Here is a 24402-nt window from a genome sequence, read left to right as displayed (position 1 = left end):
AAGAATTGCTTTCTTCGTTATGTTTAACTCGAGACAGAGGTGGTGACATCTGCACTGCTAATTCCTCACTGGTGAAGAAATCTGGTGACGCTCTAGTTGCTTGGGAATAACTCAGAATTTTTGGTTCAGACTTTAATCTGGTCATTTGCAGATAAAGTAAGAAGGATCATGCATACAACCCTAATAAAACCCTCAATCTTTTCCCCCAAACATTATTCCTTTATAATCCTAGGTCAAGAACCAATCTCTTTGGTCATTTTACACAATATCTTCTCATAATCTTTCCCACCCTACCAGTGTCGACCAAGAAGGAAAATTATGAACCTTATGAGGTTTAATAGCATTTTAGAACTCCTTTTGCAAGGAGATCAAGAACCGGAGAAAGCCCTTGTGAGACGCCTGGGTGGCTCAGTGATTGAGCATCTGCCTTGGCTCAGACGCTGATGAGTCTTGAAGATTAGGGAAACTGACCTCAGAAATTTATTTATTTTTTTAAAGATATTATTTATTAGAGACAGAGAAAGAACAAAAGCAGGGGGAGGGACAGAGGGAGAGGGAGAAGCAGTCTCCCCACTGAGCAGGGAGGCTGACACGGGGCTGGATCCCAGGACCCGGAGATCATGACCTGAGCTGAAGGCACACACCCAACTGACTAAGCCACCCAGTCACCCCTGACTTCAGAAGTTTAACTACTCTGGGGCACCTGGGTGGTTCAGTGGGTTAAGCATTTGCCTTCAGCTCGGGTCATGATCCCAGGGGCCTAGATCAAACCCCACTCAGGCTCCCCGCTCAGCAAGGAGTCTACTTCTCTCTCTCTCTCCCTCTGCTCACCCATCCCCCACCACCCCTTGGCTCCTTCTCTCTCACTCTGTCTTGCTCTGTCAAATAAATAAAATCTTTAAAAGAAAACCTAACTGCTCTTACAGTTTAGACATGTCTGGCTGTTCTGTGGGGATGAAGAAGGGCCGATCAGCATCTTTGATGAATTAATTCTGCAAATATAACCACTGAGTTTTGACCAATGAGGTTGGAGCCAACTTATTTTTTTCCTTGAATAAAAGTCAGTAATATTAATCCAAACTGTTCAGTGCTCTCAGTTCCCATCACTTGAATCTTGCCATCCCTTCCCCAACCAAATAAAAAAAAAATAGATGAAAGTCAAATCAGACAATAATGGGATGCCTCAGACCAAAATGACATTAAATGTTTTTTATTGAACAAAAAGAGATAAAACATGGAAGTTGAAATCACTGAGCAAAAGCAGCTCACCAGGTGAAGCTGCTATACTTTGTGCTAGATAACCTTATGAATTGAGAGTATACAGAACACATATAATATGTAAGTTACCTCAACAGCAAAGGAGAAGGTGTAGATTACAGTTTTGGAAGGAAAAATTTGGTCAAATGACAAATTTAGTTGCTCAAAATTTCTAGCCCTTATCCACCTAAATTCAGTATGATTCTCCACGTGCGCATTTAGTATGTGCATACTGAATTCCCATTCTAACAGAAGCTGCTTTTTTGGTAGAAATTTAAAAAGATTTTTCACTTTTATCTGATGTGCCATTCAATTTTTAAAATTTTGTATTTGATATATGTATGTGTGTTTATTTATACACTCTTTAGAAACCCCAAACCGTTGTGTATAAGTAGAGGGGTCATGCTGTTTTTTTAACTAATATTGGTGAATTTCAGTTATTTCTCCTGTGTGTCTAAGAAACTTCCTATGTTTTCAATGCACCCACACAGACAGGTGGGTTGACAGATATGTCAAAAATACTTTATGAAAAGAGGGAGGTAGCTCATGCGAGTTGGCAACCTTTTGTCTATTGTTTCCTGTTGGAGCAAGCTGCCTCCCTTTGACATCTCACAGTCAAAGATGAAAGGAAAACTTTTTACTTTGAAGCCTAGTTAGCACAGTCGTACATTTACTATAATCCACCTTTGCATTGGTTTATTGGGCTTTCTAATGTAAGATGACAAATACCATACACCCAATACACAGCATCAAAAAAGTACTGAAGAAACATTTTATAGACACTATCTTGATGTTAAACATCAGCTTCAATGGGATACATTTCCAGAATGGTTTTGTTACCACTTTATAAACACTCTAAGCCAAACAAACAGCACAATAACATCAATGTTGTCTTTTTTTCCCCAATATCTGAATCAATTACTGGAGGCTAATCCTAACATACACTACTAAAGGGGGGGCAAAAGAAGAGAATTCATGACACACTGCAAAGATAGGACTACAGCATCTTAGTTGGAGGGATGATCTTAAGGTGCAGAAAGAGGGGATTCTCTAGAAGGTGATGGTGTGGTTTCTTCGGGTGGAAAAACCGTGAGCGTACAAGCTCGGATGCCACCAAGGGACTCAGGCAGATCGAAAACCTTATGCCACTCATCTTTATCTGGGTCATATTTCTGCACTATCTCCACCATACAGCGATTATTCCAGGAGTATCCCCCAACCACATAGATTTTGTTTTCAAAGACGGCAACCCCAACATCACTCTGCCCCCTTAACATGGCAGCAATTGGGGTCCACTGGTCAAGAATAGGTGAGTAGTATTCACAGCTCAGGACATCATCATAATCACTTGTTCCTCGGAAGTGATTACCACCAATGACATAGAGCCTCTCTCCCACCGTACACATGCAGTGCAGACCTCTGACGGTGGTCATCGGTGCCTTCTGGATCCATTTGTCAGTATCAGGGTCAAAGCACATCAGCTCCTTTTGGAAAGTGTCATGAGTGATTCCTCCTAAAGAATGACAATAGGCATGAGGGAAACAGACTATAATAAAAATGCAAAAGTATTATTTACTTTCAGCTGTGGTCCTATCCTATTCTTGATTGGGGAGGTCATTTATGAAATATATGTTAGCTATGCCAAAGCGCCTCTAGAACAATTTCATGTCATTTTTTTTCCAGAGGATTTGGAGCTTTCATTATAATGGCATGGCATCTACACACATAAAATAGGTAGAGGGTGTAAATCATTGATTAGTAGAGCATATGATTTCCTGGGTGGCTCTTTCAATATAAGACATCCTGTAGTTGCTCATAAATTTAACACCCCAAACCTGTCAATCACACACTCCAGGCCTTTCACTGATCCGTCTTGATTACAGATTTCATAAGGCAGCAGCATTCGGAGACTCAGACCACAAGTGTCACCTTAATGCCTCTCTATTCTCTAATAATGTAACGGCTGGCCTGGCACTGGCAGGCTCTCAGAAGGGGGGGAAAAGTGTCAAAAGTAGATGATGTCAGGGCCAAATGAGAAGAAGCTGCCTGACAAAGCAAAATGTCAATACCAGAGGTACCACATTAGAATGAGACTGCTTTCTAAATGGGACATAAGGATGCTTTCAACACCAACAGTTTGAGAATGAAAGTTGCTATTAGGACAAACTGTAGCCATTTTAGAATCTGTTATCAGAAAAATATACGTGCATGTAGCCACATATAAGTAATCAGCACAGAATTATTCTTGCAAGGACACACAGTAGAATCCCCTGATAATGCTGAGGAAAAGGGAAACACATATTATTGGTTGCACTAAATGAGAGCATGAACATTATTATGCATTATATGTATATCAGAAGCAAGTTTATGCACAGTAGCGTCTATATGTTATATTGTGATATATTTCCTCATAGAGTTTAGCTAAATGTAAAATCAAAATGAATTAAGTGTCGTGACAGAGACTATGAACGGGGCCTGTTAGAGTACAGGGTTTATTAGAGCACAGAGTATGGGAAATGAAAGGCAAACTGGAGAAGCTGAATGCTTTCCAGTTTCTTCCAAGCTTTGTATTCACAGCACGACTGGTTTGCTGCTCGTCTTATGAACTTATAGAATACACAAAGGCATCCATATGCAAATGCACACATATGATATCTGTTCTAAAATCACCACAAATTTTATTTTGATTATCCTTTCTTCAGGATTATTTTTCTAACGCTGTATGGAAAGATGGTGACATAGTTAAAAGTCTATGTATTATATTAATTTTATCTGCATTATGATTGTTTACCTGAAATATACATTACTCCTCCATACACAGTCCCAGCATGGCCATAGTGGGGTTCACTCATTTTGGCAACGTAGGTCCACTCGTTTGTTCTTGGATTGTAACACTCTACTGTGGCTGTTGTTTAAGGGGGAAAAAAACAGACAAGAAAATTATTTATAATTTCAAATTTAGCAATGAGTTATTTTTCCTTTTAGGTAGAATAATAATATTCAAACAACTGAATCATATCTAATACAGGTATGAGATCTCTTTATTTTTTTACTTTAGGGGTCTCTTTATTTTTTTTACTTACTGAGATTATATTACTAAAATGAACCATTAATTTTACATTAGACTAGATACTTATGTAATAATCTAACATATTTCTGTCACTGCAGAAATTGCTAGGACTTTTCTTCAAGGATCTTGTTACATTTTTATCATTTGACATTTCTCCCATTTCCTTGTTCTAAATTTGTGGGAAGATGAAAAAAATCCTAAGAAAGAAGAAAAGTCAGTTCAAGGCCCCCATGCTAATCTACCATCTAGGAAACAAAGGTTAATAGATAGGAAGCAAAATCTGAAGTTGAGAATGAACATATATGCACACTGCCTGGCATATGTTCTGGCCGCCTCCTGCTTTATTTCATATCCAGACTACACAACATTGACAATTTTTCTACATTTCTACATTAAAGCCAATAGTGTGTACATATCCAATATATTATAGCCAGCAATGCTCCTACCAGAAGATGATTGGCAGCATAATATGAAGTTAAGATTTTTATTAGGGGTACTTCCTTTCAGTAATAAATTTATCATATTTAACACAAAGTGTTCTGGAGAAGTGACCTCAATTTATTTAAATATCAATCTGCTATAACCTCAAGAATAGAACAGTGACAGTTCCAACAGACAGAAAATGTAACCCTTCATAAAAGGCAGAAAGAAAAAGGGCTGTTACAACTATTCTGGTCAAAAACATAAAGTCTAGGGCTGGCTCAGTCAGAAGAGCACGTGAGTCTTGATCTTGGGGTCACAAGTTCAAGCCACGTGTCGACTATAGAGATTACTTAAATAAAACTTTAAAAAAGAAACCTCACACAAAGTCTGGGTAGACTTGAAAAGTTCATACTGTTTACTACAGAGGCTGTCAGTTGGTAACCTATTTTCTTGTCCTGACCCTGCTTTTGTCTTATGAACAGAACCATAACACTGCTCATGGAAGCACTGTGATAAACTGAAAATTAAAATGAGCAGGTTCCCTTGAAGTTGGAGTTGACCATATGATACAGTTCAAGGCAATGGAATGGAAGCAGAAATCTACTGAGTGGGGGCCATTTGATCAAGCCATTGGAATACCTAACTGATGAATCATCCTTTGAACAAGATTTCTTATTAAAAAAAATAATGTGGGAACAGGCAAAACTAGGGAGAAAAAATTATTCTTTTTACTCTAGTCAATAATTTCATTTCTTCATCAAATTGACTATGTGCGGTACTTATTTCCCTCCTAACAACCCCTACATTAAACCACTTCTCATATCCCTTTGCTGATTGCATTTTGCACTGATGTGAGCTTTACATTTTCAGGCTTATTTCTAAGGCTTTTTATGTTCTCATTTCAATCTACTCTCTTGTTAGTTTTGTTCATTGCTTTAAGCCTGGACCCTTACCAACTCTATTTCTTCTTCTTCTTTTTTTCCCCAACGCTATTTCTTCTAAATCCTTCCATTAAGTAGCCAGATCCTGCAAAATCTTTCCCCCCAAACAAGAGTTATTGCCACAATTCATGACAAGCTAAAACTGATTACTACAATACTGGTTTTGGCTATTTGTAGCCACTGGACATCTTCTCTAATGTTCATTTCCATTTGCCTTTAGCATGACTTTCACTTAATTGACAAGCAAAATCCTACTGAATGTACATTATTCTCTCTCTTTCTCCACTTACAGAGGATCTAGTATATTGATTAGTACTTGGCATCAGCAAAGTAATTAATGGTAGGGTTTTAGCCGTTAAAGAAAAGTAGTCTAATCACACATCCTATCAGTGAAAGGGTTTAAAAAGACTTCCAGAGATCATCTTTTCCACCTATTTGATGGCAAAGACAGGTTTTACTATAGTTCTATGCTTTCCTTAATGAAAAATTCTGCCTTGAACTTTGAAATTTCTAGAGGGTAACAGTCTTTCCTTATGTCTAATTCAATCTATTCTGATGGAGTTTCCATTAGTTTCTTCTTATTCTTTTCAGACTGGAGCTAGCACTTGAATAGCTATTCATTCTTTATGATTATTAAAATTTTCCCATGTAGAGAGATAATGCTGTTCTCCTGTCAGTGAATTAATTGCATTTTTCCCCTAATAGGGGTTTTAAGTATCCATCTATATTTTCTCATACAGGAGTAACCTAAGTTTAAGATTGCTATTAACCACCAATAATATAATAACTATGTAATAATTCATCATCCTTCAACTTTTCTTCTTCCAGCTAAATAATCCATTTCCTTTAGCTTTTCCTATCATTTAATATTTACTGTCAACCTCTAGACTGTCGCCATGAAGAATTGCTGTTGTTCTCAGCAAAATCAATAGTATTTAGTTTTAAAATAGAATACATCTGATTAAAAGTATATACACACATACATGCTCTTATTTTCGATGTTCACAAGGCAGTGGGATATAGGGTTGTGCCAACAACCTTGATGCAGGGGCAGAGAAGGGGGAGGCAAGGGATGATGCAGGGGACAAAGCAGTGGTTCCATAATGGTCTATGACGGGTTGGGCATGGTAATGAACTAACTAGGAAAGTCTAGAATAGAGTCAGGCCAGTTATGGCCTGTAAGGCAAATCCAGCATGTTTCCTGCTTTTGTATGCCCCACAGATAAAAATATGAATAGCTTTTACCTTTTTAAGGAGTTGGGGAAAAAATCAAAGGAAATACGTTTTGTGACATGTGAAAATCATGGAATTCAAATGCTAGTGTTCATATAGGAAGCTTTATTGGGATACAGCCTCACCCATTCATAAACTGTCTATGGTTGCTTTTGCAATATAACAGCAGAGGTAATTAGCTGTGATAAGATCCTATGGCCTACAAAGCTGAAAATATTGACTTTCTGGCCCTTAACAGAATTTCACTGACCCTTATTCTAGAGAATCCTCTTCAGTAATCTGGTTGCAGGCAATTTAGAGACCCTCTCCAATTTAAGAATTACATATAGGTTGCTTAGTTGATATAAATCACTAAAGATTCCTATTTTCTCAGGTGATTATACTGGAGTCCAGAATTGGTCCCAAGAGATGATATGGAACTTACTTGTTCTTTCTGAGATTATGAACGAGATGAACCCTGAATCATCACTGGAATGATGATGGCTCCCACAGAGGGACTATGATCTCTAGAATCTTAAAGTGTCTACTGGTGATGTGTTGTTTAATGAAGAAAACTGCAAGTCCATTAAGGGATATGAAGGCATTTGATAAATTTTGGTAATTTTATTGCATTTATTTGAAAAAATCTAATATATTTTCTATAAATTATTTCATTATTTGAAAGCTGGACTTATTAATATTTAACAGAAATAAAAGCTATCTGAGCTGTCATATTTCTCTTCAATATAGAAAACCTCAATGGAAGATCGATGTCTTAAATGACAGAAGTTTGAAAAATGCCAGAAATAACTGACTCTTCCTTTCACTTAAGTGACAGTTCCTCTAAGCTTCGCATACCTTCCAATTGTACCTGGTGTCAAAGGAGAGAAGCATTTCTAAGGAATTCTATTTCAGCAATATACCAGGCTCACACACACATTAGTATTATCTCTTTGATGCGCTATGGTCTTAGGACCATCCATACACACTCCATGAAGGGATTTTAAAAGGCCCAATGCATTAAAACGATCTAAAATGTCTTGCAAATGCTGACACTGTTTCCTTTTCAAAATTACATATAGGAAATGGTCATCGTGTATATAAAGAATAAATAATATACTGGTACTTATGACCCTACTGAATTTTTTTAAAAAGAACAAGATTTTACTTTTAAGTCATCTCTACACCCATCTCTACACATGGGGCTTGAACTTACAACCCGAAGATCCAGAGTCATAGCCTCTCCCAACTGAGCCAGCCAGGTGCCTCAAATATATTAAATTGTTAAACAACTCTCCCATCGATACTCGTTTGCTTGCCACCCACTCCTACCCCCTTCTCTATTTACACAGGCATATTAACATGGCAATGTAATCAGTTAAGATGGGAATGTTAAATTACTATAACAGATGTTCTTGTGTGTGTATAGAGAACGTTCCCGTGAAAAAAACGCTTACGGAGCAGGAGAAATGTTAAAAGCCCAGCCTCTGGCTGAAACATTCAGAAATATAAGCAAGAGTCTCTTTAGGACCCAAATCTGCCATTCTGCAAAAACCATGGGTCGGAGAGAACTGGAAAGGGTAAGTAACACATATACAAAGAGAAATACTCTTAATAAAGAATTCAGAAGAAGTCAACAATACAGTATGTGACAAGATAAAACAGTCTACTTCTTGCTCCCAAGTAGGTCTAAAATAAGAGAAACTTAAAGGAGGTGGGGTGGCCTAAAGGTTCTCTTGCAATTAAGATCTAAGATTTCAGTGCACTTAAGCCAATCAACTGATTTTATTAAAAACAAAAACAAAAACAAAACAACAACAAAAAACCTTCCAATATATTTTAATTTAAACCATTTACTACAGACTGGCTTTGCTGGCTACGGTGATATTAAGGCAAACATCATTTTCTATAAAAGTGTACTTACTTATATATTATAGAAGATCATTTCAAAGGGAAAGAAATGTCGTTGTCCTTTAAATGGAATTAGAGTTATTTCTTGGTATCGAAGGTTTCTGTTTATATTACAATCATCTATGTATTTGTGAAACATGCAGTTTACAAATTTAGATAAAAATGGGCCAATATTTACCATCTAGAGGCGTAATAATTTTTAGAAATTTATTTTAGAAATTTATTTTAAAGATTTATTTATTCATGACAGAGAAAAAAATATTTATTTTAGAAATTTATTTTAAAGATTTTATTTATTTATTCATGAGAGACACAGAGAGAAGCAGAGACATAGGCAAAGGGAGAAGCAGGCTCCATGCGGGGAGCCCTATGTGGGACTCAATCTCCGGACCGTGGGATCACGTCCTCAGCCAAAGGCAGAGGCTCAACCACTGAGCCACCAGGCGTCCCTTTTTTAGAATATTTAAATCATTATCCTTAGATTTAAACTCTGGGACATTGTGATTTTTAAACCTGAAATTTAATCAAACAGTTATTATGAATTAGAAAGAGCTCATGAAAAGCATACCTCTCTTGTTTTACTTTCAAACTGAAACACAGAAGACTATTTTTAATATGAGATGGAGGGTGTGATTTCTGAAGGTCATGAGCAAGGAAGGCAGCCACATGCCCAATGGGGTAGTCTACTTCTTGGTCCCAAATGAGTATAACATGGCAAGAGCCCAGAAAAAGGAAGCCTCTAGCTTCTTGATTTTATGTAATGACTCTCCTTGGCTTGAAGATTCTAAATTCTCAGAAGAATAGGGCCTAATTAATAGTAGGAATGATATATTGAAAACTGTATATTAACAGCGGTGATAGCATCAATAAGCCAGCATTGACTGAAAACCTGGAGCTATCTCCCTTGAGTAAAGAAGTTCTGAAATGACCACTGCCAGGATTGATGACCTATAATTTGTAAACTTTAAAGATTATCTTATACGACTAGTTTTACTAAAAAGGCATCGCGTCACTAGTTGCAGCTTCTGAACATTTCCAGACACCATCAATTTAAAATAGTATAACGTCATGAAAATAATGTGTGGGTTGCCTGAGGAGACCTGAAATGACAATTCTACACTAAGGGTACTGATGTCTCCAATGCTTTTACAAGTCTGATTATTAGGGGCACCTGGGGGGCTCAGTCGATTAGGTGGCTGCCACTGGCTCAAGTCATGATCCCATGGCCCTGGGATCGAGCCCTGCATCGGGATCCCTGCTCAGTGAGGAGTCTGCTTCTCCTTCTCCCTCTGTTTCTCCCCCACTTGTGTGCTCTCTCTCTCTCAAATAAATAATCTTTTTTTAGAAAGATCAGTAACATTAAGACATCACTAATGAGAAAGGGCTTGATAAGCTGGAAAGTATAAGAGCTGAGAGCAGTTCTTTTTGCCTCCAATAAATAGCTTGTTCTTAAATCCATTAAGCTACCAAGAAAAAGATTCTGATAATTACTCTGAATTTGTTCAGAGCCAATGCCAATATTTTCCACTTCCCCAGCATTACAGAGCCTGAAATACTGGCCAACTACAGGGATTCTATTCATCACAGAATAAAAGAGGGTGAAAAAAAGAGGCCAAACGATGATGGTGATGACAGATATGTAAGGCATAACAGAAAATATGGTCTTTAAGATTTCTTTTTGGACAGTTATCTTATTCTAATTTCATCTTAAATAACAAGATTAATGTTAACTTACATAGCCAAAGTACTGTTCTATGTTAACTGTACTTGTGACCAAACTTAGATTAGGGGGACAAAAAAAATATATCTAATAAAGCTTACCAGATCAGTTTATAGTGAAGAAAACTGGTATTTTATTAAGAGAGAATGATTTTTTTAAATTTTATGTATGTATGTATTTATATGAGAGAGAGTGAAAGAGTGCATGACTGGGGGGAAGACCAGAGGAAGCAGGACAGCAGACTCCATGCTGAGCATGGAGCCTGATGCAGGGCTCAATCTCATGACCCTGAGATCATGACCTAAGCTGAAGTCAAGAGTTGGACATTTAACTGACTGAGCCACCCAGGCACCCCAAGAGAGAATGATTTTTAAAACTAACAGTCATAGGTCATATTACTCACAGTAAATAAAGTTTGGGTAATATTGAACTTTGTATATTTAATTGACAAAGAAAATTATCTTACTATGTGGTCTAAGAAAGGGTAACAGATTATGTAAAAGAAGAAACAATAATAGTCCTCTGTAAAGAAGAATTTTAACCTGTACAGTAAAATATTATGTGGGCTTTTAAAAATGGAAAATAAGAAAACATGCCAAACTTCTGTCCGAGACGCTATTAGAATTTAAATTAGCAGAATATACTTTGTAGTTACACTGTCAAGATGAAAACCATATATACTGCCAAATAAAATACTCTGCAACATACTGATATATTCCTAAGATATAATTTGTACTCTGGCCAACAATATAAATCCGGATTAGGCATACAGATTGTCTCTGATATTTCCTAAGAAAAACAGTTTAAATGAAACCCTAGCTACATTTTTTGTCTTTAATTTTACAGAACTGCTTATTTTATGATTTAATGAGAATTTTTGGGTAAAGAAATTAGTCTCTATGCTTAACATAAATGCAAACACTTACGCAGTTCACCAGCTGCATTTCGCCCACCAACTGCATACAGATATCCTTTGAGGGCACTTAGGTGGAAGAAGGTGCGCTTTTCATTTAAAGATGCAACTTGCATCCATTTATTGTATCGAGGATCAAATCTGAAGACTGTATCAACTGCTGTTTTTCCTTTTGTGTCATAATTACTCTGTCCACCAACGACATAGAGGAAATTTCCAATGACAGCAATGCCATGCTGGTACCTTGGAGCATCCATGGGGGCTAACGATTTCCATTCATGGGCCTTTTCATCATACATGCGCAATTCCTTGCTGACAACTAGCTGCTGCCTCAGAACTCCTCCTAGTGTGACCAAATGAGTGGTGTCAGACCGAATGGCAGTCCTGTCTGACTGCATCACTGGTTGCATATATGGCATCATTTGGTAATTGCTGGCTTCCAAAAGGAGATTCACACAAGTATTGTCAGTTCTCATGAAATCCACGGTTTGCACATAATTAATGAGCTCCTGTGGTGTCATCAGTGGAAATCGTATGTTCTTCATTAGTTTTGCAGCAAAGTCCATCCGAGGCTCTTCTAGACGTAGCCAGCGACAGGTAGCCTTAAAGAGCTCAAGTTCAGTGCAGTGCTTAAGGCTATTACTGGAAAGCACAAAGGCAAGACGCTCAAAAGGGAGTTTTAAGAACTCCCCGGTGCTCAGCAATGCAGGAAAATTCTTCAAAACAAAACTGTTGACGTATTTATCCACTTCTGTAAGATTGTAGGTGTTGGCAATCCGACCAACTTCGACACAATTGTCTAAAGTGACCTATTAAACCAATAAAAAAAATTAAAATGCTACTATTTTCATGACATTCAGATCTGGAAAACATAAGCCTGTTCTAGAATAAGAGTAAACTAAGCTTTTTACTGTCCATATAGATGAAAATAAAGATTCTTATCTAAATACATTAATGATCTAAAGAAAATTCACAAACCACCTTTACCTAATCCAGTAGAAAGTGGCTAAAAGAAAATTACATCAACAAGAGAAAGGATAAAGACTCTATTGTCATTTCAACAGATGTAGAAAAAAAGCATCTGACAAAGCACAATATACATTCATGGTAAAAACGCTCAACAAAGTAGGTTTAGAGAGAAAATACCTCAATATAATAAAGGCCATATATGAAAACCCTACAGCTAGCATCATACTCAAATGGGGAAAAACTGAGAGCTTCTCCCCCGAGATCAAGAAAAAGACAAGGATGTCTACTTTCACCACTTTTATTCAATGCAGTACTAGAAGTCTTAGCCATGGCAATCAGACAAGAAAAAGAAATAAAAGGCATCCAAACTGGTCAGGAAGAAGTAAAATTGTCACTATTTGCAGATAGGAGGACATGAGATTTTATATAGAAAACCCTAAATACTCCACCAAAAAACTACCAGAACTGATAAATGAGTTCAGTAAGGTCACAGGATACAAAATCAATATACAGAAACCCATTGCATTTCTATATACTAACAATAAAGTACCAAAAAGAGAAATTTAGAAAATAATCTAATTTGAATTATACCAAAAATAATAAAATAGCTAGAAATAAACTTAAGCAAGAGGTAAAAGACCTGTACTCTGAAAATGATAAAACATTAATAAAAAAAATTGAAGAGGACATGAATAAATGGAAAGACATTCCATGCTCATGGTTTGGAATTAATATTGTTAAAAGATCCATACTACCCAGAGCAATCTACACATTTAATGCAATTCCTATCAAAATGCCAACAGAATTTTTCACAGAACTAGAACAAACAATTCTAAAATTTGTATGGGACCACAAAAGACCTGAATAGCCAAAGCAATCTTGAAAAAGAAAAGCAACGCTGGAGATATCACAATTTCAGACTTCAAGTTATATTACAAAGCTGTAGTCATCAACACAGTAAGGTACCAGCACAAAAAAAAAGACACATAGATCAATAGAACAGAACAGAAAGCCCAGAAATAAACCTGTGATTATATAGTCCATTAGTCTTTGACAAAGGAGGCAAGAACATGCAATGGGAAAATGACAGCCTCTTCAACAAATGGTTTTGGGAAAATTGGGCAGCTGCATGCAAAAGAATGAAACTGGACCACTTTCATATACTATACACAAAAGTAAACTCAAAATGGACTAAAGGCCTAAAAGTGAGACCTATGACCATACAAATCCTAGAAGAGAGCACAGGTAGTAATTTCTCTGACATCAGCTGTAACATTTTTCTAGAAATATCTCCTGAGGCAAGGAAAAACAAGCCAAAAGAGACTACTGGAACTGTGTCAAAATAAAAACTTCTGCACAGCAAAGGAAACAGGCAAGAAAACAAAAAGACAACCTACTGAATGGTAAAACATATTTTCAAATAACATATTCAAAAAAGGGTTACTATCCAAAATATATAAAGAATTTATACAGCTCAACACCAGGAAAACACAAATAATCTGATTAAAATATGGGCAGAAGATATGAACAGACTTTTCTCCAATTAAGACATGCAGATGGGTTAGCAGACACAATGAAAAGATGTTCAACATCACTCACCATCAGGGAAATGTAAATCAAAACCACAATGAGCTATGACCTCACACCTGTCAGAATGGCTAAAATCAAAAACACAAGAAACAACAAGTGCTGGCAGGGACGTGGAGAAAAGGGAACACTCATGTACTGATATACTGTTGGTGGGAATATAAACTGGTGCAGCTACTGTGGAAAACAGTATGGAGGTTCCTCCAAAAATTACAAATAGAGCTATCATATGACCCAGTAATTGTACCGCTGAGTATTTACCCAAGGAATATGAAAACACTAATTTGAAAGGCTATGTGCACCCATATGTGTACTGGAGCACTATTTACAATAGCCAAATCATGGAAGCAGCCCAAGTGTCCATCCATAGATGAATGGATAAAGAAGATATGGTGTACCCACACACAATACACACAGGAATATTATTCAGCCATAAAAAGAACGAAGTCTTGCCATTTTCAACAACATGGATGGATCTAAAGAGTATAACGGTAACAGAAATAAGTCAGTTAAAAAAAGACAAATATTGTATGATTTCAGTCATATGTGAAATTTAAGAAACAAATGAACAAAACAAAACAAAAAACAGACTCTCAACTACAGAGAACAAACAGATGGTTACCAGAGGGGAGGTAGGTGAAGAAATGGGTGAAACAGGTGAAGGGGATTAAGAGTATACTTATCTTGATGAGCACCGAGTAATGTACAAAAATGCTGAATCACTATATTGTACACCTGAAACTAATACAGCACTGTATGTCAACTATATTGGAATTAAAATTTTTAAAAGTGGCCAATATTTATTGAATACTGAAAAATAAAGAAAATTCTCAAAATCAGTAAATTATAAAGTTACTCTAAGAAACAATGTTATAACTTGACTATGGCCAAAATAATTCCTTTTTTCTTCTGGAAATGTGTGTTCCCTCTCAGAAATATACTGATAAAATTCTGGAAAGATGGAAATTTTGGAAAAATAAAGGGTTATTCTATTAAGGTTCACCTTAATCTGCTTCTCAGTCATGATTCTTAAAAGTTACTACATTGCTAGGGACACATGGGTGGCTCAGCGGTTAAGTGTGTCTGCCTTCGGTTCAGGGTGTGATCCTGGAGTCCCAAGATCAAGTCCCACATCAGGCTCCCTGAATGGAACCTGCTTCTCCCTCTGCCTGTGTTCCTGCCTCTCTTTCCGTGTCTCTCATGAATAAATAAAATCTTAAGAAAAAAAAAAAAGACCACAGAACTAGTAGGAAGCAGAGCTTGGCTTAAGTTTAAAAAAAAAAAAAAGAGTCACATTGCTAGCAGATCCACAAACAGAAAATCTCTAATACGAGATCTCTAGATTTCTCTTTCACATAAACAGTCATGGTTCATTACTGTAATTCATTTTGATTCTTTCAAATGTTATTGTTTCTAATGAAGGTAATTTAATAAGACAATTACTCCTAGTATGAGATTATTTTCACATTATTTATGTGGAAATACAAGGAAAGGAATCACTTCAGTGAGAATTGGAACAGGTGTGTCTCCATCACATTTACTCGTGGCATAGTTAATTTCTGGTGTCTATGGTGATGGCTTGCAACAGTTTCTCTTGGCCATTCCCCTATTCCTGGCATACTCTAGCTCTGCCTGGAGTCAAAATGAGCCCAGAAAAGTCTCCCCTGCACAAGTGACAATGTAGCAAAAACGGAAAAATAGGAAAAGGAGACAAGTGATGGATAGGCTCATCTTCAGCAAGAGCTCTTTCTGATGCTATCATAACTGGTCAAAAATGAAAACAGGAAAATCACATCAGCAAATATTATGCAAGGAATAAATCACTGAAATAAGCCTACCATACAAATACCTGTGTGTATATACAAACACATAAGCAGGTCACAGGCAAAGACTCAGTGGTTTCTTTTAATTTTGTCAAGTATGTGTTCACATATGTCATATGAACTTCACTGACACAACTGCATTGTTAACAGATTGGCAGATGATTAAGAGAAAATTGGCTAATCCTTCTCTTATCCTTTCATTTAAAAGCTGAAATGAGACTAAAATGATTACTCCTCTGCATACAATATCAGCCCACTTGAGATACATCATCACTGAAAACTCTAAGGTTAACACACGTACACAAGGCTATTTTCATAAAATTATTCAGGAAGAATTTGAACAATTTTAAGCAGCTGATTTGCTTTGCAGGAATCACCAAAAAATTTTAATTGTTTATTATATTCTTAATAGCTATATATTTCTTAAAAATAGCTAAACAGAATTACAACACAAAAGAACTAGGAAAAATACGTTAACAAATTATGGGCCTTTTGAAATACACCACTTAACACTTTTCAGTACCTTGGGTTTCCAATGTGGTTAATAAAAAGTACTTTTCAATCCAATTTTAGGAGTGGCAGGTTGGCGTCTCATAAAATTTTTCATTGTGTAAATGAAGTTACAGTTAATACCCAGTTGCCCACAACACCTCGGGTGGCAGAAGTTAGTGTCAGGGGTAATGAGTCCACTTTCTGAAGCAGGAAAGAAGTAGGTCTTCCCCAGAGCAAGGGTAATTTGCACTTTTGAACACATTAACTAGTATGGATAAGCAAAAGTTGACGAGAACACAAAAAAAATTATTCCCAAGTTTGCAGAGTCTCATCATTACTGATAGGATTACAGATAAAAACAACAAAGACAGGCACTTCAAATAGGCAAAATGATACCATCAGTTGTTAGTCACCAAATGTAAGTCTAAATTAATAACATATAAAACAAATAGGATAAAAAATTAAAAACCAAACTGTGTAATTTGGAAACAGGATTAAGGAATTTAGTTCCTTCCCCTTTTCCCTGTTTAACTTCATCCAATAAGAAACAGTCACTCAAATAACAGCATAAAAAACCTACCTTTGATTTAAGGGCATTTGGAAAAAATCTATATATCAGTATGCTCAGAGACAGATACACAAAATTGTAACAGTCCTTGACAGACCACCTAATATATACAGATAGCTGCCTACTCTTCTTTTAAAAATCACCAGAGAATGGTATTTCATAACCTCCCAAACTGTCATCTTCTTGATGGAAGGACTGGCATTTTCTCTACCCCATGTACAACAGGTATCACACTGTGGGTATATAACAAAGGTTAAACACTCAAATTATCATCAATATAAAAAAGATGTGATGACAGATACAACTAAAAATATAATGCATTTTGAATTAATATAAAATATTACTAGACCCTTAATTTTAAAATGAAACTCAGATAAAAATTATGTAGCAGAAAATTAGTTGTTATGAGTGTCATCAAAACTAAAACAATTAATCATAGATTATAGGGATTATAGATACAAAGTATAGAATAATAGTTAACAATATAAGCAGATCAAAATAATGGAGTAATGGTAAACGATTTTTGGAAAAATACACAAATACTCAATTATGGCTCATTTTCATCCACCTCTCAGTCATGATTCTTAAAAGTGCTTCAGTTAGCATATACCCAAACATTTAGCCTAAATAGTATTAAATAGTGGATATGTGTAGTAATGTAACATTTAACAAAAATCATGTATATATTAGAATATATTACATTTTGAAAAATAAAATATGAAGTTTAAAGCTTATTTTAAAGAATATAGTTCATTAGTAGAAAGAACTCTAATTTCATCAGAATCTATAGCCTGGTCAAAATTCCAAAGAAGAGTTATTACAGACTAGAATTCATATACATATTAGTGTTTTAAAGGATAGAGAAGCAAAACAGGACAAAATTTCTCAACTACTTATGAGAACTAACAAATTTGCTTTAAAATAATCAAGTGCTCATTTAGGTTTCCTTAGTATAAAATATTATAAATTATTCTATTGTAATCAAACAACCTTCATAGGTCACCCTAAAGGCAGTTCCAGGCATCATAATTTTAAAAGTGGTATTCTCATTAACACACTCATTGCTGCCATATTAAATTGTTCAAATGGCACTCAATGCATCCAAACATTTAATTACCATAACATGATATTTTAATGACAGGTTTCATCAGAAATCTGTGATGTTATTTTGGTGAAGATCAGTGTGTTATATGAATAAACTTCCATTTAGGAAAAAAGCAAAAACAAAAATGAATTTCTGCTTTTGTGCCCTCAAGGAAAATGCAAAGACTAAGAAGTTAGCTGGCAAATTTGGGGGTACTCTTCAGATAATCAATGCAGTAAATTCTCCTTGGTGCTATCTAGTTTATTAAAATGGCAGCCTGGCATTAAGTACAAGCAATGCAGAGAGAGAAATCCATGTCCATGGACTGGGAAAAAAATCAATTAAAAGCTACTTTGTGGGGGTGGAGGATGTAAGAGGCATCTTGTCTCGGGCCTCCTTTCACAGGTGAGGGCATCACAGGACACAGGGAAGGGACCTTTTGGTAAGAAGAACAAAAAGATGATTAAAAACCAAAAACTTTGTCTCAGTCTTTGTCTCCAAATTCTAACTGCCACATCTCCAGTGTGGGGGATCCAATTCTCTTATTGCTATGCACTTTGAATGCATATCCCTTTTTGGATACAATCTTGGGTATTATAATGGCTATGGGAGGATGACTTGGTTTGAGCCCAGACTCTTCTTGCCCTAGGGAGTCCCACATAGCAGATGGGCAAGAATGCAGTGGTTCAAGTTACAGGCAGGAATAATATTTAGGATATTTAACAACTAGCACAGTGTGGGTACTAACTAATGAGAATAGATGCTCAACCATAAATAAGTATCTGGGTATTACTCACTGAATGTCTGCTTCAACAATAAGGCAGTCAAGCATGGTTTAGTTGGGGGAGGGGAGGGGCAGTTTTGAGTCACTGTAAAATGATTTATACCAGTCTTCCTCTAATTAAACTTCCCCAAAGGCAAAAAACTATCTGAAAAGACATGTTTGTTAATTTTTGTGGGCAAACCCAATTAGATCAAACAAGGAATGTGAAATATAAGCACCATACAAAAAATTCTGGCATCAAGAGGAACATTCTCAAAGCTTGCTGCTGATATCATCATTGAATAGTGAAAGAAACTATCTTTTCCAGTAACTTCTTATTTCCTTCATTGTCCCCTTGAGAGAACTCCTTTTCTCTACCTTTTGCCTCTCCTACATATGCACCTCCTTTCTTCTTTTAAAGATTTATTTTATTTGAGAGAGAGAGAGACAGAGAGAGAGTAGGGAGGGGCAGAGGGAGAAGGAGAGAGAGAATCTCAAGCAGACTCCTCACTGAGCTCGGAGCCTGATGTGGGGATTGATCTAAAGACCCTGAGATCACAATCTGAGCTGAAACCAAGAAGTGGGACACTTAACCAACTGAGCCACCCAGGCGCCCCTTTCCTCCTTTGTCTTCCACTGTCGCCAATTCTTTATTACCACCAGTCATCTCAATAAAATTATCTACATTCCATTGTGAGCTCCCCACCCCAATCAGTGATAATCAATGTACAAGTGGAACCAATGCTATATATACATGCATCAAGGAAAAAAAAAGAGAGACACTTAAAAAAACCCAGAATTTAAAGAGAGTATCACCAAGTCTAAAGCACAATGGCATCTTCATTCTCTGATTAAATATGCTTTTATATAAAAAGAAAATGGTTTCTTGCTCACCTTCATCCTGGTTTGTTTATTCTGTGTAATTGTATATTTAAATTATAATATCTCCAGTTCAATGACAAATGTCCTACTTCAGCAATTTGATGTTAAAAATTGGCTTTTGTGGGATAGCCTGTAATCCTCCATAATCGTAATTCCATGGGGCAAATGCTAGATGTTACAAATTCCAAATAGCAGACAAATGATAAGCAAAAAATTTAATCACAACCTGTTTGTAAATCAAGGAATGGCTGCACAGTATTTAGCATGCTGTAGTTATACAATGTCATAAAGACAAAAACAAACGTAATTCTTAGACCCGTAATTAAATGAAGGTAGTTTTCCATCATCTCCATGATACATGAAAGTAAAATGTTTTTAGTTTAATAGCAAATTTTACCTACTCTACTTTACAACCTTTGCTGTTATCCCTCTGCATCCATTTCATGGTTCTCTTTTCCACAACTGGCATGAAAGTAACATAGCAAGAACAAAAGCACCAGATCCCATAAACTATAATACTAATTAACACCTTAAGAGAAAAGCATTACTTCAAAAGATGGCAAAGTTGGGAGGGGAATGGTTCTTGTTCTATGGAGCCTGATGCTCTATTCTAGAACACTGGTGCTTCTACCACCTAAGGTGAGGGTGGCTTTACTATTGGATTTAAAAGTTATCATTTGAAACATCTGGGTGGTTCAGCGGTTGAGCGTCTGCCTTTGACTCAGGGCATGATCCTGGGGACCAGGATCGAGTCCCACATCGGGCTCCCTTCATGGAGCCTGCTTCTCCCTCTGCCTGTGTCTCTGCCTCTCTCTCTCTCTCTCTCTCTCTCATGAAAAAATAAATAAAATCTTTTTAAAAAATTAGTTATCATTCAAGGGGAGTCTGGGTGGCTCAGTCAGTTAAGCATCCACCTCTTGATTTTGGCTCAGGTCATAATCCCAGGATCCTGGGATTGAGCCCTGAGGGGGGCTATGAGCCCAGTGGGGAGTCTGCTGGAGATTCTCTCCCTCTGCCCCTCCCCTCATTTGCACATTCTCTCCCAATCTCTCCATCTCAAATAAATGAATCTTTAAAGTTGTCATTTAAAACTAACATAAAAATACTTTGTGAGTTGTCTGCTGAGTCACATTTTATGTCCCACTGCTCCTCTTCAGCCACACAAATGATTAAGAATGGGATAGGCTATAGTTGTATTGGAAACTAACTTTTCTTTCTAAAAACTCAAACCCAAGGAGTGTTTTGGTTATGTGAAGTATAATCACACTGCATCATTAAAAACATAAACCTAGGGGCGCCTTGGGTGGCTCAGTCAGTTAAGTGTCTGCCTTTGGCCTCGGGTCATGATCTCGGGGTCCTGGAATCAAGCCCCACATTGGGCTCCCTGCTTCTCCCCCTCCTTCTGCCTGCTGCTCCCCCTGCTTGTGCTCTCTCTGTCAAATAAATAAAATCTTTAAAAATAATTTTTAAAAAACCCATAAACCTAATTGCTCAAAACCTTTGGTTTAAGCACACAATACTTAAAACATGAGATTGTTCTATTTAAAAATTATCTATAAAACTTAGTTTGTGGGAGAACTCAAAACAAATCTACCTTTGAAAAATATATTATCTTTAAACTTCCAGTTCTTAGAAGTAGAAAAGACACCCAAGGGTTACTCCCCTGCCTGGTCCACTTAATTGATGAGAAGGAAAGAGGAAATAGAGTAAGGCTGAACATTTAACTAAGAAATGGAACACATGAAAGAAGCAGATGGGAAAAGGTGGATTTTATGTAATCTTTACACCAATAATCTGCAATTGTTCTCAAAAATTATGGATTCCGAGATGGAATATTTCCACCATAAAATCACACAGACATCCTCAGCAAACAGGGTGAAAGGTAAATAGAATGGTACTAAGAAAAGAGATGTTTCCTCAGAGCTCACAGAATGTTTTAAACCAAGAGAGGCAGAAGTAAACTATACCACAGGTAAGCTTTGTCAGAGACAAGCCTCTTCTCCATTAGAAATGGGTTTTAGGATGTCTGTAGAGGATACTAGAAATGAAGAATATAATCTTTAAGACAATATTAAGTGTTCATAAAAATGAAGACATTTCAAACAGGTAAAGCACACAGTATAATAAATGTTTCAAATAGGTTAAAGAGCCAACATCCTAGTTATAGAAAAATCGTCACTATTGCAAAATTACTGTGATGTCACCTTTAAATAAACTTGTTTTAGAGTTTTCTAGAACAAAACTGTTTTCTAATACTGTTACTTTGACAATTGTATGCTTTTATAACTTTTCATAAATCATGCTTTATTCCATTTGGCCCTTTTCTTTCAGGGAAAGGAACAGATGACAGCCAATATCTAAAGTTATAAGTACTAAACTCTGGTATTAGAGAAGAGGTCGACAATAAATGCCTATTATTAATGACTAGTTCCAAAGAAATCACAACACTGTACCTAATTTGGCTCAGCACAAACATGTTGCAGAGATCAGTGTAAAGCAATGTTAAGAGTCTGTAACTATAAGCATTAAGTGTCATTACTAAATTGATTATTGGACTTGATACATTTTAAAAATACATTTAATTAAGTTCATCTTTTTCTTGAAATGAAGCTGTTATATGATGTCAGTGGCACAAAACTAGAGAAAAGATGCTTAGTCCTAAGGGGAAGGGCCTAGTGTGATCAAATTAAAATGAAATTTAGTACTCACATTCAGTAATGAGGACAAGCAGTATCATGGGAAATAAACAAACTTTGTGTGGGTTACTTATACAATAGCGAATTGGACAATACAAAATAATACTGTTAACACTACACTGCCTTAAAGATCTCTGAAATATAACAGCTTAAAAGTTTATGATAATTGTGAGACAGTAGGATGAGTACTTTAAAATTGTAACACACAAACAAAACACATTTTCAACAGTCCAGTTAAATTAGCAGTTGGCTGACTTTGTAAGATAAGGAGTAGCTTATTAATAAAATCACTGAAGACATGTGCTCTTGAAATGTAGGGTTTTAAACGCGGGGCTCCAAGTTAAGTAAATGCAACTTTTAAAAAGCCCAATAGCAATTATTTACCAACATTACAACTGGCATGAATTTAAATCAATTGTAGAGAAATGTATTATCCACTAATTTAATAAGTTAGAAAATATGTCAAAATTTACTATTGCCATAATTTTCAGTCACAAAAGCAAGCTCCATAAGCTCTAGAAATCATCTTGGCAATATTTCTTTGCTACCAAAGCATTTCATTTCCCAAAAGTCAAATTTATGGATCTCAAATAGGGCAGTGCCTTCAGGAACCACATGACTGCTAAGCAGTTCATTGATTAGTATGTGTGCCCTTTCCTATCTATTAATAGAGGCTAAAACTGATTTAGTGGATGATGTGTTTCTATAGAATTAAGACTTTCACCTTCAAGTTGTCACATAGGTGTTACTTCTTCTCAGGACCTATCTCCCATATTTAAGGCAGAAAAAAAAATAACTTAGCCTGGTTTAAAAGACTTAGAGAAGTTCAGATTAAAATATATAACATCAGTAAAAAAGTTAACATATATATCGTTATCAAGCACTATTACTGTCTGATATCATGCAATCACACAGAAGGCTTTTATGAAATGATTCTGTTCTGTGAAAATGCACCTGTACTGTTTTCCTCTCAACTTAGTTCCAGAACACATACTACCTAACACTTCTCTCTAATGGCCAAAGTTTCACATGCCTACATAACAAATTCATTAGTCTTTAAACAGGCTACATCAGACTATACTGCAGGAAAATATCTGAAGATTTGAAAATGTCTTACCCCAGATATGAGAAATACTTTGCAGAAGTCCAAAACCGGCAGAATCTGTAGGAAACTGGCAGCTTCCAGTGTGTCTTGAAGGTTGTCCATGTTGAGAGAAAGCTTTGCAGTATAAATGAAATCAATAATTTTCCTTAAGCCGACTTTGCTCACACCATGAAGCTTAATGCACATTAAATCTTGTTCTTTCATTCCACCTTAAATAAAAAGACATTCAATTAAATGAGGGTGGATAATTAAGGTCAAACTCACTTCTGCTGCTAGTTAGATGCAATAAAATCAAGGAAAAGTTTTATTCTATGTAAGCATTTATGTCAGAGTTAGACTTCTGCATATTTTACAGTTAAAAGAGAGTACTTAAAAAGGAGTATCTCTATACTAATGGAAGTCGTATATAATGCAAGTGCCTCCAAAATGTTCTCCTGTCACTTCATATCTTTTGATGGATTAAAGATTGTCTTAATGGGACCCAGAGCCTCTGGCAGAGCATTCGGATATGTACCTGTAAAAGAGAAGTTGTGAAGTAAAAGTGGATAGAAGTATGAAAAAGGTACATCCATTTCCCAAATTTAAAAAGCGCTGCCTACAACCACACACGCTGGGTATATATTCCTTTTGAAACATTTCTTCTTATAAAGATACAGATCAAAAGAACTGCATTTCACTTTAGAAACAAAAACACATAAACATGTATTTTTCATATTGTTTTAATGTGGGTGCAGAATTTAGCGAGCCAACCTACCTGTGAACATAGCCTTGAAGTAATCACTAGCAGAGGCCATCATGACTCTATGCACAGGAAAGGCATCATCTGTGTCACCTGGCATCAGAGTCACGTCACAAAGCAATCCTTCAAGTCGAAGCTGGTCAAAGCCCTACAACAAGAAGATGAATTAAGCCACTAACCAAGGTTAAATGGGTAGACACATTTCTACATGCTAAAATTCTGTTTATATATTAATGTGTGAGACATA

At 36.3% G+C, this 24402-nt stretch overlaps 1 protein-coding gene across 17 annotated transcripts in view; it reads right to left on the bottom strand.

The window, feature by feature from the left end:
- Positions 1-1194: 1194 nt before the first annotated feature.
- KLHL13 (kelch like family member 13) overlaps positions 1195-24402 on the bottom strand; it is a 210756-nt gene continuing 187548 nt past the window's right edge. For all 17 annotated transcript variants that reach the window (XM_072818202.1, XM_072818197.1, XM_072818190.1 and 14 more), the window contains 5 exons: positions 24171-24303; positions 23429-23625; positions 11461-12256; positions 4049-4162; positions 1195-2770 (listed from right to left, as the gene is read on the bottom strand). In XM_072818202.1, coding sequence (XP_072674303.1) covers positions 2283-2770; positions 4049-4162; positions 11461-12256; positions 23429-23625; positions 24171-24303 — 1728 coding nt within the window. In that variant the 3' untranslated portion in view covers positions 1195-2282. The remainder of the gene's footprint in view (positions 2771-4048; positions 4163-11460; positions 12257-23428; positions 23626-24170; positions 24304-24402) is intronic.

This window comes from Canis lupus, chromosome X, assembly GCF_048164855.1.
Source record: "Canis lupus baileyi chromosome X, mCanLup2.hap1, whole genome shotgun sequence".
In the NCBI taxonomy this organism is placed as follows: domain Eukaryota; kingdom Metazoa; phylum Chordata; class Mammalia; order Carnivora; family Canidae; genus Canis; species Canis lupus.
This window is presented reverse-complemented; position numbering and strand designations above follow the sequence as displayed.